The following is an 11,786-nucleotide window of genomic DNA, read 5'->3' on the forward strand; positions in this document are numbered from 1 at the left end:
ATATAGTCTTTTATCAAAAAATGACAAATTTTGACAGCAGAAAGTCTCATACGTCTGCCAAACAGCCGGTCTGTGAATGAGGCTCGTTTTTCAGCTCAACAATAGCTTATCAAGCGCACACTTACCGTGAACCGTCTTTTCCACAGGTGACAAGGTGGAGACGTTCCCTGTCCTGGAGATCAACCAGAGCGAGATAGTGGACACCACCGGTGCTGGAGACGCCTTTGTTGGAGGTACTGTGCTACCAAGCCATAAAAATGTACTTTCAAAGTACATCTTTAATAACTTCAATACTTTAAGCAATAGTTCACTCAAAAATGAAAATTATGTCATCGTCGATCCACCCTCATGTTGTTGCAAACCTGTATGACTTTTCTTTTTGCTGAGAAACTGATGATGATGATGATGATGATAGTTTTTGTGAATTCACTGAAAGTCAGTGGTGTCCAGAAAAGCATTTGGACCCCATTGACTTCCATTGACTGTATGGACTAAAAAGCACTGAGACGATTTATTTTTAAAAATACAGTCTTTTGTGTTTGATAGAAGAGACTAATTCTTTAGTAATATATTTATTATTATTATTGTTATTATTATTAATAATGTTCAAACAGATATTATAAATATTCATAGCCTAATCTAATAGATTGTTGTTGTTGTTATGAAATTGTCACGAATTCAGTCCATGGACTTCCGTTTATTCACCACCAGAGGTCACCCTTTCCATTTCATTGACTCTCGCACAACACAAACTGTTGCATAGCACCCCGGACTACGTATCCCATCATTCTTTGCACGATTTGCACACTGCACTGATTGCACACAGCTGTTTCTAATCACCTCACTCACTATATAACACCCACTCTAACCACATTTCTCTGCTGAGTATTGTTTAGCCTGTACCCCTTTCCGAGTCTCCGTGTTTTACTTGTTTTGCCTTGCCTTGCCTGTTTCTGCGGTATCTGATCTTTGCCTGTTTTCCTGGATTTCTCCCTCTCGTTTTGCCCTTGTGATTCTGTCTGCTGATCTGTGACCTACGCTAGCCCTGGGACTATTCTTGTGTTTTGCCCGCCATATACCTGTTTGCCATTGTTTTGACCCTGCCTGATTACCACGTCTCTTTAATAAAGCCTGCAGATGGATCCACATGTCTCACGTCTCGTCAGCCACATTACAGACATAAATATTCATACAAATATTTAAACATTATTTTAATTGGTTTAGTCTCTCTAGAACATAAGGTCTGATAAGCTAATAAGTTAATTAACCCAATAATTAATGCATAAATCAAAGGGGAAAAAATTCTAGTCAGCATGCAAATGGCTTGCAATGTTGAAACTGGTGCCCTAGACTCAGACTAGTCTTAGACTGAAGTATGTTTGAAGAAAGAAAATCACTATTATTATTAAAGGGGTCATGAACTGCATTTTTTAAATAATTTTTTTCTGTTCTCTGAGGTCCACTTATAATGTTATCAAGATTTTTACATTTAAAAAAATTATTTCGAAGTAATAGGCTATTTTCTGTCCTGTTTTGACCCCCTCATCTGAACACTCCGTTTGAATAGACGTGGCGGATGATTGGCTAACAGTTGTGTATGTTTGACAGCCTACATCCCTCCTAGATGCTGTGTTTTAGGTTAAAAACACATAAATACTCAGTACATATCAAACGATCTGTAATAAGAGACAACACAATAGTGAGCACATAATAAAAACAGTTACTCGCACTTGTGTGGTGTGACATTACTGTCGGATCCAAAACAGTTGCACAGAATCATCTTTTAGTTTCAATCTTTCTGAAAATCCTGTGTCAAATCGTGCCTGGTTTGTAAACAAATCCATGGTAAAATGAAGTGAACAAAGGACAGAGTTCTTACTGACGCAGTCTGGATCTTCTAAAAATAAACTTCATCCACTCTTTCCTAATGTTGGGATCAGAAGGAAAGCAATGCAAAGACTGTGTTTTTCCACAGCTTGGCACTGCACAGTGTCTTGTTGTCTTCATAGTCATCTTTATCGTTTAATTTCTGCGTAGACCTGCGATTGCCTCTCTCGTTATTTACACTACATGCATAAATCGGTGGGCGGAGCTAAACAGGCAGTGATGTAGAAGCAGGCGTTGATCATCTTCTGCGGAGGCGGTGTTTAGCCACACTATGTCATAAAGTAGCACATTCCACAACCTGTCATTTTGGCAGATTGGCTTCAATATAAGCTGTTTTTAGACTAACGAGAAAGTTTTGAGTTCTGAAACTTACAGAATGTTTTTATAGTACAATGACCTTTTAAATGTCAAAAGATCAAGGGAATTTTGATTTCTCGGTTCATGGCCCCTTTAATAATGGTAATAATTAAATACATATTATGATTATTATTATGAAATATTCAAACATAATAAATGTTTTATCCTCTCTCGAACACAAGGTGTGATAACCTAATAGATTAATGAACCCAATAATTAATGCATAAATGACAGAAGAATGAAATCACAGACTCAGCACACAGCTGAATTGAAATATTGAAGCAGGTATCCTAGACTCCGACTAGTCCTAGACGAAAGTATGTTCAATGGAAAATCACTATTGACAGGACAATTTAATCCAGGATTAGGTTTGATCTGTAACCTCTGGGAAACCAGACCCTGATGCAAGAGCTCTGACACACAATGCTTATTTATTTCCTGTGCAGCTGCTCTGGAATTACAATTTGTAGATTAATTGTAGTTATACTTCATTTATTTGGCTTAGTTTAATCACATGAAGCTGCCAATGTTCTATTGTACTATTTAACCTCAGATAACACAGTTAAGGGGAAATAGATCACTTTCATGATGGATTAGTGGAGTTTCCAGACTCCCCACAGCCGTTATCTTTAATCTGCGGGTTTAGCTAATAACCGCGCATTCAGATAGCCGCTGCGTGTCTACTCCAATCTGAACTGTGAAGCCATCCATCAAAAGCATAAAGCACAACGCTGTTTGGCTCCCCATGAAAAACAGAAATATCGATGTTGATCACGCCGTTCGCACGGGTCTTTCGGGTCAGGGTAATTTATCTTCATACCACGCCTCTTTTGCGGCCCTCTGCTTTTCAAAGGCCATGAGCCTGATTTGCTAACATGTCTTCCTGTAGCTCTTCCAGGACAACCTTGCGACTAATAGAGCTGTGAGCGTGTTTGCTCAAACGTCGTATTGATTTTTTTAACTCCTTTATCCGTTCCAACAAGAGGTTGGAGGCCAGCGCTCTGCCGTGTTGGAAAATGAATTTGCCAGCTGTTTTTCAATGCGCTCCGGCGCTGCTGCAGAGAGCAGAGATCTAGGTGGGAGGGTTCAGAGCCCGAGGGCAGCTGGAGGATTTCTGTATCGCACATCACTAAAGAGGGCCTTATGCATCACCTTTCACCCTTAAGTCTGATTTCCTTAATTTTTTTAAAAGAAAGCAAATGCAACAAAATCGATACCTGACTACGTTTTCTGAGCTAACATTCGCCGGCATATGTTTGTGTGTGTGTCTGTGCGCTCGGATGTGTGTGCATGTGTGCGTTCATTAAACATATGTTTGTGTGCATGTGTTTGCGCACGCTTTTTGATTAGGATCTGTCTGTCCACTCTCTTGCACGCTGCGGATCTGATTTTTTCTGAAAAAGATCTGATCTTTTTTTCGATGTCTGTTTGCATGTGTGTGCAGGTTTCCTGTCTCAGCTGGTACAGGATAAGACCTTTGAGCAGTGCATCCGCGCTGGACACTACTCTGCTAACGTCATTATTCGCCACGCGGGCTGCACATTCCCAGAAAAGCCAGACTTCCACTGATGGGCCACTGAGAGACCGGAAGATACGGCCGCCCGAGTGTTTTATAGGACTAATGCCTTTTTTTAATTGACTTTTTAATCTTCTGTTCATCTTTCCTCTCTTGTTCACTGCCTGCCTTCTGCTGTGCCTTTGTTGTCTCACAGCCTAATACGATCACAGAGACATATTTCACATTAAAAACTGTTTACAAAAGAGGCAAAAGAGGAATTTCTGTTGGAAATATTGATTTGTTTTTACTAAAGCCATTTTAGTATCACGGTTAAGAGTGATGATCATAACCAGCATCTTTCCAGATGTGGTGTTTGCTAACAAAATTTATTTTAGTCGTAATTAGCTATAAAAACTGAAGCCAATATTGCAAACATACAGAAGCCGGATGAATCATTTGAGCTTTTTTGAAATCAAAGGCTCGTTTTATCTCAGAGAAATTGTGTTGGCCAGTCTTCCTGTTGTAAACCAAATGTATTTGTGGGAAACACTTAAATGTGTCACAAACTGCCAAAATAAACAAAAAAGGCTGTATTACTGTATTACTGACTGTATTCTCTTCCTAACCTTATAAATGGGCAAAATGTGTGTTTATTGCTTGAAATGTGTTATATTGTGCATTATCTGTGTTTTTGTTCGACAGATTTTAGACTCCGTTTTTAGTCTATTTTACTCTCTCAACTTCTGTGTCCTACTGGATGGGTAGAAAGCCTATAGCTTCTGCCTGTCCTCTTGATGACAGTGGCAGGTCTGCATTGGTTCATCGCTGTGATATGGGATGAGGAGTAGCTATTTGTGAGCATCATTAGAGAGACTCAAGTTACAGCTGACCCTTTGTCCCCGTCTGTGACAGCAATCATAGCAGATTCGGGTTCTGTCGCTGACAAACCCGGTTGGGCCCTGGCATCACTGAGCACACGGTTTTAAACAACCCGTGAGTCCATGTGAACTCCTCAATGACAGCGAAGGACAAAGTCCTTGAGCACTAGTTCACATTTTCAGCTCACACACACTTTCCACTTCTCTAATCCTCCCGCTGTGTGTTTTACAATGATGCTGGATGTTTTTAAGACCTGTGAAAGTTGCCTGTGAGGTTTATAAAATGCAAGTTGATTCACAGGTGTGTTGCTGTTGGACAACATTTCAGTCAGTAGGTATAGAAGAACAAAGTCAAACAAGAAGTAAACACTTAGTTGTGTTTCTGATATAGTTGAAATTTTGGTTCCTCTTTATATTAGGTGTATGTACTTACAGTACATTAAAAAGATTACTTATGTACAATGTACTTGCGTTCATGTTGTATTGCAAAACTTTTGCTGCTATTGAGGTGGGATATGGTTAAGGTTAGGGGACAGATTTAGTGGTATTGGTAGGTTTGAGGGCGAGTTGTATTGTATAAAGCACTATATAAATGTGACTTACTTTAAGGAGTAGGTTAAGGTCAACTGTAATTACAGATTTATTAACAATTTAATTACAACTAATTACATTCAGGTACGATTTAAATACAAGTGTAAATACATGTATCTACACAATAAGTGCACTGTATAGTTGTTAAAGGCACTTGATATAAAGTGGGTCTGAATTTTTTATTTAACTTCAAACTGGATATCTCTAATCGGCAAAATCTATAATTTTAGAAACACACACACACAAAAGTTTTCAATACATGACTTGCTATAAGTGTGTTATCTCATTAAAAATGACCAATGACTGTATCATTTTAGTTGAAAAGCAACAGGCACTGTTTATTTAAAACAATGAATCAGACCAGCTACTGTGTGACCTCATTTAAAGTTCATTCATTTCATAATGATTGATGCTTAATATGCTTACAGCTATTTGATTTGGTTTGGTCCACTATAATAGCAAATATTGTTGTATTTATATTATTTAAAAGAAGAAAACCATCTAGACAACAATCTAGGAAATTGATCGTATTTGCTTAGTTGGCACATTCAACACAGTTGTATTTTTGTAGTTAGAAACGTGCACCAGTATCTGGAAGGTCATCAGTCTGAGCTAATCTACTTACCCTAGTGCTGTTATACCCTTGTGCAGGGAATTTATCCTGCCTCCGTCTGAATGTGAATATGACTATGCCAGTGGTTGAAATATGCAAACATGAATAATTACAATTTATCTGCATAAACTGTAAACAAATGAACCTTCCCTTTTGGCATACAAATAAGTAACACTGAATTGCAATAGCCACACACATTACAGTGCTAAAAAAGGGGTCTTGGGATGAAAATGATGCCAGTTATCACCTGTGAAGTGACAGGTATGGTTATGATCCAATCCACTAAACTAAAAAGTGGATCCAACTGAAAGCAGTGTAATTATATTAACACAGTGTTAAGTGATGTGTTAGTATATCACACCCAGACCAGCTGCCATAAGTAGCTCAACCTGGTGTTTCAAAAAAGACAACTGAAGACAATCCTTTGGTGTCAAATCACCTTGATCAGGCTTTGCTGGAAGCCGGTATGCAGGCTTTTGCCAAACTGTAACCACATCCCACATGGCTCAAGTTTTAGTGTGCAATTTGTTTTCCTCTCAGGCACAGTAAAAATTAACATGTCCATGGTTCAGATTGCTCTGCAACACCAAATTTTCACCACAGGGCGAACCCATGGGCTTTCAGGTGCATTTGAAAACTGTCAGTGGGTTTTGTTGCATACTTTATTAAATGTTTTCAATTTACTCCGATTATTTTGTTCCAACTGTGGTGTAGCACATTTGGCTGTATTTAATTGATGCTGGTATTTATATTGCAAACAAACATCAATTACATGTGCAACACCTTCTGAGCAATTAAAAAGTGATGTATAATTAAACCGTGTGAAACTTTTATTATAATTATGCATATATGCGTGTATTCATATGAAATTGATCTGTGCTGGGCGATATTACAAGTTTCATCATCCTCTTCAAAAACACGGCATATCAGACAGTATCTTGTCTTTTTTCCCCCCATACAGTTTAAAATCTCGCATGATTGCGCGTGCTGACTTGGAGACGATTTTGCACGCATACATTCATATCCCAATAAGGGATATTAAAAGTTTCCTTTTCCGCTTCACAGACGGGGAACGTTATGTCTCCTCTTTTCCCACCCATGCCGTGTAGTCTGAAACAATGTACATTGTTTCCCAATGAGCGATGTGATGTCACATAGCGGTTACAGCGAGTTAGTCCTCCTCTGTGGCTGATGGAGTGCCGAAAGGGGAGGGTACTACTTTGTCACAGACTCCTATGTAGATTAACCTTTCAATTAGTTGTTATCAGGTTCCCTCTGCCTAAGCGTGCGTTCATCTTCCGAATCAAACAGGACCCCATTGGATTTATCAGGCTACTTTACGCAAAAATAAGCGTGTTTTTATTGCTTATACGAGGAGCGTGGAGAGATCGTGCGAGGAACTTAAAGGTAAACGTTCGCTTTGCCAGCGTTGTCGGGCATTTATCTCGGCGGTGTCTTGTTTTATCGTTCAAGTTTAAGTTGTCGTGAGTGATGTAACTTGACGCAAGCGGAGAAATGAATTCGGGCTATTAAGGTTTTTGGGTTACGCGAAGCGCGCAAGTATCGCAATCTGCTGCTTGACCCGCATAAATGGAATTTTCCAGATGCTCTCTGTTCTCAGTTGCTTGATCTTGAAATATGAGTGCATTTTGCATGCTTTAGACAGAAGCTCACAAACCAACAGCAGCAGCAGCATCGCTGCTTTTTAGTGTTTCAGAATAACGGGAGAAATGACATGCCATGATCCGTTTAGGCATTCGCAGGATTTATAAATGTTGCCTATTTGCGTGCACAAGCACATTCGTGAGGACGTGCGCGTTCGATAGTTCATGGCCTCCCGTGTCTTTTGTAAAGTGCAAACTAATTATTAGCTATAGCTACTAGATTACAGCGCACACAGTACGGGGGATGCCAGGGATAACTTCACAAACCAACAGCAGCAGCAGCATCGCTGCTTTTTAGTGTTTCAGAATAACGGGAGAAATGATATGCCATGATCCGTTTAGGCATTCGCAGGATTTATAAATGTTGCCTATTTGCGTGCACAAGCACATTCGTGAGGACGTGCGCGTTCGATAGTTCATGGCCTCCCGTGTCTTTTGTAAAGTGCAAACTAATTATTAGCTATAGCTACTAGATTACACAGTACGGGGGATGCCAGGGATAACCAGAGTACTTGGACTAATTATTCACCATTACATTATTCTCCAAAAAGTGTGACTAGGTCGATCTGCTTATATTGCAGTGTTGTGCGATGCTCATTAGGGGGAGCCTTCTTAAAGGTGTAGAGCGAGTTTCGGCTGATCTTATATTTAAAGAGTAGTCATCAAGTAGTTTTAAACTTATTACATGATGATAAAATATTCCCGCTATCCCTGGTAACTGTTTTTTTTTCTCATGCGGATAGAATAGCAGGTATCGCATTCCATACGCAGTACGAACTAAAGAGCAGTTGACAACTTAAAGGGGTCGTTTGTTTAAATGTGAAGATATTGTCATTTTTGACCTGTTGTAATAATCCCGAATGACTAAAAAATTCGATGATATGCAGAATGACAGGCTTCAGTTACTGTTCACTTTCATTGCATGTTTAAAATCACACTGAAAATAAAAGAAAATAATGATTTGAGGCTGTCAGTTCTTCACTTTCTGCTTCATGTCTCAATGTGTGCTCCACGGAAGAAAGAAAGTCATAGAGGTTTGGAAAAACATGAGAGTGAGTAAATGATGACAGACTGTTCAGCGGTGTTGAGCTATCCCTTTAAGAGGCGGGTCAAGTGATTATTGACAGATTTTGAAGCCAACCGATTCCTCGAGAGGCCGAACTGTTTCCTTTTGATTGACACTTTGGTTATCTAACCAGGGATAAGTATTTGCCCTTTCTAACCAATATTAAAGTTTCTTGGGCGGGAACGTCTTTGTGAAGGTAAGGTTTAATGAGACTCCATTGGGTTGTAATCAGTGTCATGTCGGATTCATGTAAACTACAACATTGTAACAAAATGGCGTCTGTTTAGTAACGCGACCGGGCAAAGCGGCGAAGTCACCTGACCTGACCACCGTATTAAAGCGTCCAGAAAACAAGGTTTGAGAGACCGTGACTTAATTGACATGTTGACTTTGTCGTCATAAATTATAGATAGTCATCTGTCGGAAGTAGTCATAAAGCATAACCTAATTTAGCCAGCTTTAGCTTAGCGTGCTAGACTGAGCTCTGGGGCTGTTTAGAAAGCCGATGCTGGAGATAAGAAGCCGAATGCTTTTGAGATTCGCCTGACTTTAGCTCACTATCTCGGCTTTAATCAGAGGACTCGAGCTGAAGTAAGAGTGTCAGTACGCGTTTGTGATACGGTGTTTTATTTGAGCTGTCAGCATTGCAGATGATGTTGCTAGACTCTTAATGTGAAATGCCATGGCCAAGTCGTAGTTTGTGACCAAAACTGGAAGAGTGTAGACGAGATTTAAAATGGATGAAATAAGTGTCAAATCTTAAACAACGCTGTATGTTGTGTTTTTAAGTTTGAGTTGAACACCCAAAATGAGTGGGTGTCAGTTGATAAATAAGACTTTGTTTTACCATCAGTTGTCTTGTTTTTGTATGTTCTTCTAACACTCTGTGTGCTGTCATGCCTTCACGGTTAAACTCGAGTTATTTGGTGGTTATTTAGCTGGCTAACCGAGTTGCGTCGTTCAATTATTTACCGTAGCTTTTCTTGGACCTGTTAAGGCCGGACCTAATGTCTCAGAGGAATGGGTCAAGTGTTCCCCTCAGTATGTGTGCGAGGCTTTTTATGTAACAATATTATGGCAGATAAGTTGTGTGGTTGAGTTTACACGGCTGCTGCTGGCGAGCGGACTCGGAGGGGTTCTTGAGAAATTGTTCAATGCATGTCACCTGCTGGCTGCTCGCAGCACTGTTCTTCCCCTCCTTATGCTGTTTGAGTTTTTACACTATCATAAATCAATGAGCTTAATAAAATGTTATGGTTTAACATTTTGTACTGTGTTTTAGCTTGTAGCTAAATGTAAAAAAATATGTGTGTGTGTGTATATTGCGTTGTTTTGGAGTCAACAGTGTTTTGGAGTGAATGAATGTCTCAATCTAGTGAGCTCCCTAGCTAGACTGCATAAATGGGCATCACAAACACGTGCAGCATTTTTGCTGTCTAGGTAGGTAGGCAGGTTTTGAGTACCAGCTATAAGCCTGTAAAGTGGCTTGCATTTTATCAAAATGTGAATTAACATGTTCATCTTAATCTCATGGTTGTACTGGTCTGTCTGGTTTGGACTGGTGATTTTTCATTTTATGGAATGTGTGCACCTAATAACGGAAGTCACATGTTCTATATATATATATGTGTGTGTGTGTGTGTGTGAGACCCTGAACCACAAAACCAGTCATAAGTTGCACGGGTATACACGGAAGAAAGAAAGTCATAGAGGTTTGGAAAAACATGAGAGTGAGTAAATGATGACAGACTGTTCAGCGGTGTTGAGCTATCCCTTTAAGAGGCGGGTCAAGTGATTATTGACAGATTTTGAAGCCAACCGATTCCTCGAGAGGCCGAACTGTTTCCTTTTGATTGACACTTTGGTTATCTAACCAGGGATAAGTATTTGCCCTTTCTAACCAATATTAAAGTTTCTTGGGCGGGACCGTCTTTGTGAAGGTAAGGTTTAATGAGACTCCATTGGGTTGTAATCAGTGTCATGTCGGATTCATGTAAACTACAACATTGTAACAAAATGGCGTCTGTTTAGTAACGCGACCGGGCAAAGCGGCGAAGTCACCTGACCTGAGCACCGTATTAAAGCGTCCAGAAAACAAGGTTTGAGAGACCGTGACTTAATTGACATGTTGACTTTGTCGTCATAAATTATAGATAGTCATCTGTCGGAAGTAGTCATAAAGCATAACCTAATTTAGCCAGCTTTAGCTTAGCGTGCTAGACTGAGCTCTGGGGCTGTTTAGAAAGCCGATGCTGGAGATAAGAAGCCGAATGCTTTTGAGATTCGCCTGACTTTAGCTCACTATCTCGGCTTTAATCAGAGGACTCGAGCTGAAGTAAGAGTGTCAGTACGCGTTTGTGATACGGTGTTTTATTTGAGCTGTCAGCATTGCAGATGATGTTGCTAGACTCTTAATGTGAAATGCCATGGCCAAGTCGTAGTTTGTGACCAAAACTGGAAGAGTGTAGACGAGATTTAAAATGGATGAAATAAGTGTCAAATCTTAAACAACGCTGTATGTTGTGTTTTTAAGTTTGAGTTGAACACCCAAAATGAGTGGGTGTCAGTTGATAAATAAGACTTTGTTTTACCATCAGTTGTCTTGTTTTTGTATGTTCTTCTAACACTCTGTGTGCTGTCATGCCTTCACGGTTAAACTCGAGTTATTTGGTGGTTATTTAGCTGGCTAACCGAGTTGCGTCGTTCAATTATTTACCGTAGCTTTTCTTGGACCTGTTAAGGCCGGATCTAATGTCTCAGAGGAATGGGTCAAGTGTTCCCCTCAGTATGTGTGCGAGGCTTTTTATGTAACAATATTATGGCAGATAAGTTGTGTGGTTGAGTTTACACGGCTGCTGCTGGCGAGCGGACTCGGAGGGGTTCTTGAGAAATTGTTCAATGCATGTCACCTGCTGGCTGCTCGCAGCACTGTTCTTCCCCTCCTTATGCTGTTTGAGTTTTTACACTATCATAAATCAATGAGCTTAATAAAATGTTATGTTTTAACATTTTGTACTGTGTTTTAGCTTGTAGCTAAATGTAAAAAAATATGTATGTGTGTGTGTGTGTGTATATTGCGTTGTTTTGGAGTCAACAGTGTTTTGGAGTGAATGAATGTCTCAATCTAGTGAGCTCCCTAGCTAGACTGCATAAATGGGCATCACAAACACGTGCAGCATTTTTGCTGTCTAGGTAGGTAGGCAGGTTTTGAGTACCAGCTATAAGCCTGTAA

At 39.8% G+C, this 11,786-nt stretch overlaps 2 protein-coding genes across 6 annotated transcripts in view; both read left to right on the forward strand.

The window, feature by feature from the left end:
* LOC107552908 (adenosine kinase-like) overlaps positions 1 to 4,380 on the forward strand; it is a 62,956-nt gene extending 58,576 nt beyond the window's left edge. The window contains exons 5-6 of the mRNA XM_016234942.1: positions 147 to 233; positions 3,689 to 4,380. Coding sequence (XP_016090428.1) covers positions 147 to 233; positions 3,689 to 3,813 — 212 coding nt within the window. The 3' untranslated portion in view covers positions 3,814 to 4,380. The remainder of the gene's footprint in view (positions 1 to 146; positions 234 to 3,688) is intronic.
* Positions 4,381 to 7,034: 2,654 nt separating this feature from the next.
* The window catches only part of LOC107552931 (histone acetyltransferase KAT6B-like), a 57,585-nt gene continuing 52,833 nt past the window's right edge, over positions 7,035 to 11,786 (forward strand). Inside the window, exon 1 of one of the 5 annotated variants that reach the window (XM_016234971.1) lies at positions 7,035 to 7,231. The gene's annotated coding sequence lies outside the window, so the exon portion shown is untranslated. Of the gene's footprint in view, positions 7,232 to 8,789; positions 8,910 to 10,634; positions 10,654 to 11,786 lie in introns of those variants that run through there. The other 4 variants (XM_016234966.1, XM_016234969.1, XM_016234967.1 and 1 more) reach the window with 4 other exon arrangements.

Source organism: Sinocyclocheilus grahami, unplaced genomic scaffold, assembly GCF_001515645.1.
Source record: "Sinocyclocheilus grahami isolate Dianchi unplaced genomic scaffold, SAMN03320097.WGS_v1.1 scaffold461.1, whole genome shotgun sequence".
NCBI lineage: Eukaryota > Metazoa > Chordata > Actinopteri > Cypriniformes > Cyprinidae > Sinocyclocheilus > Sinocyclocheilus grahami.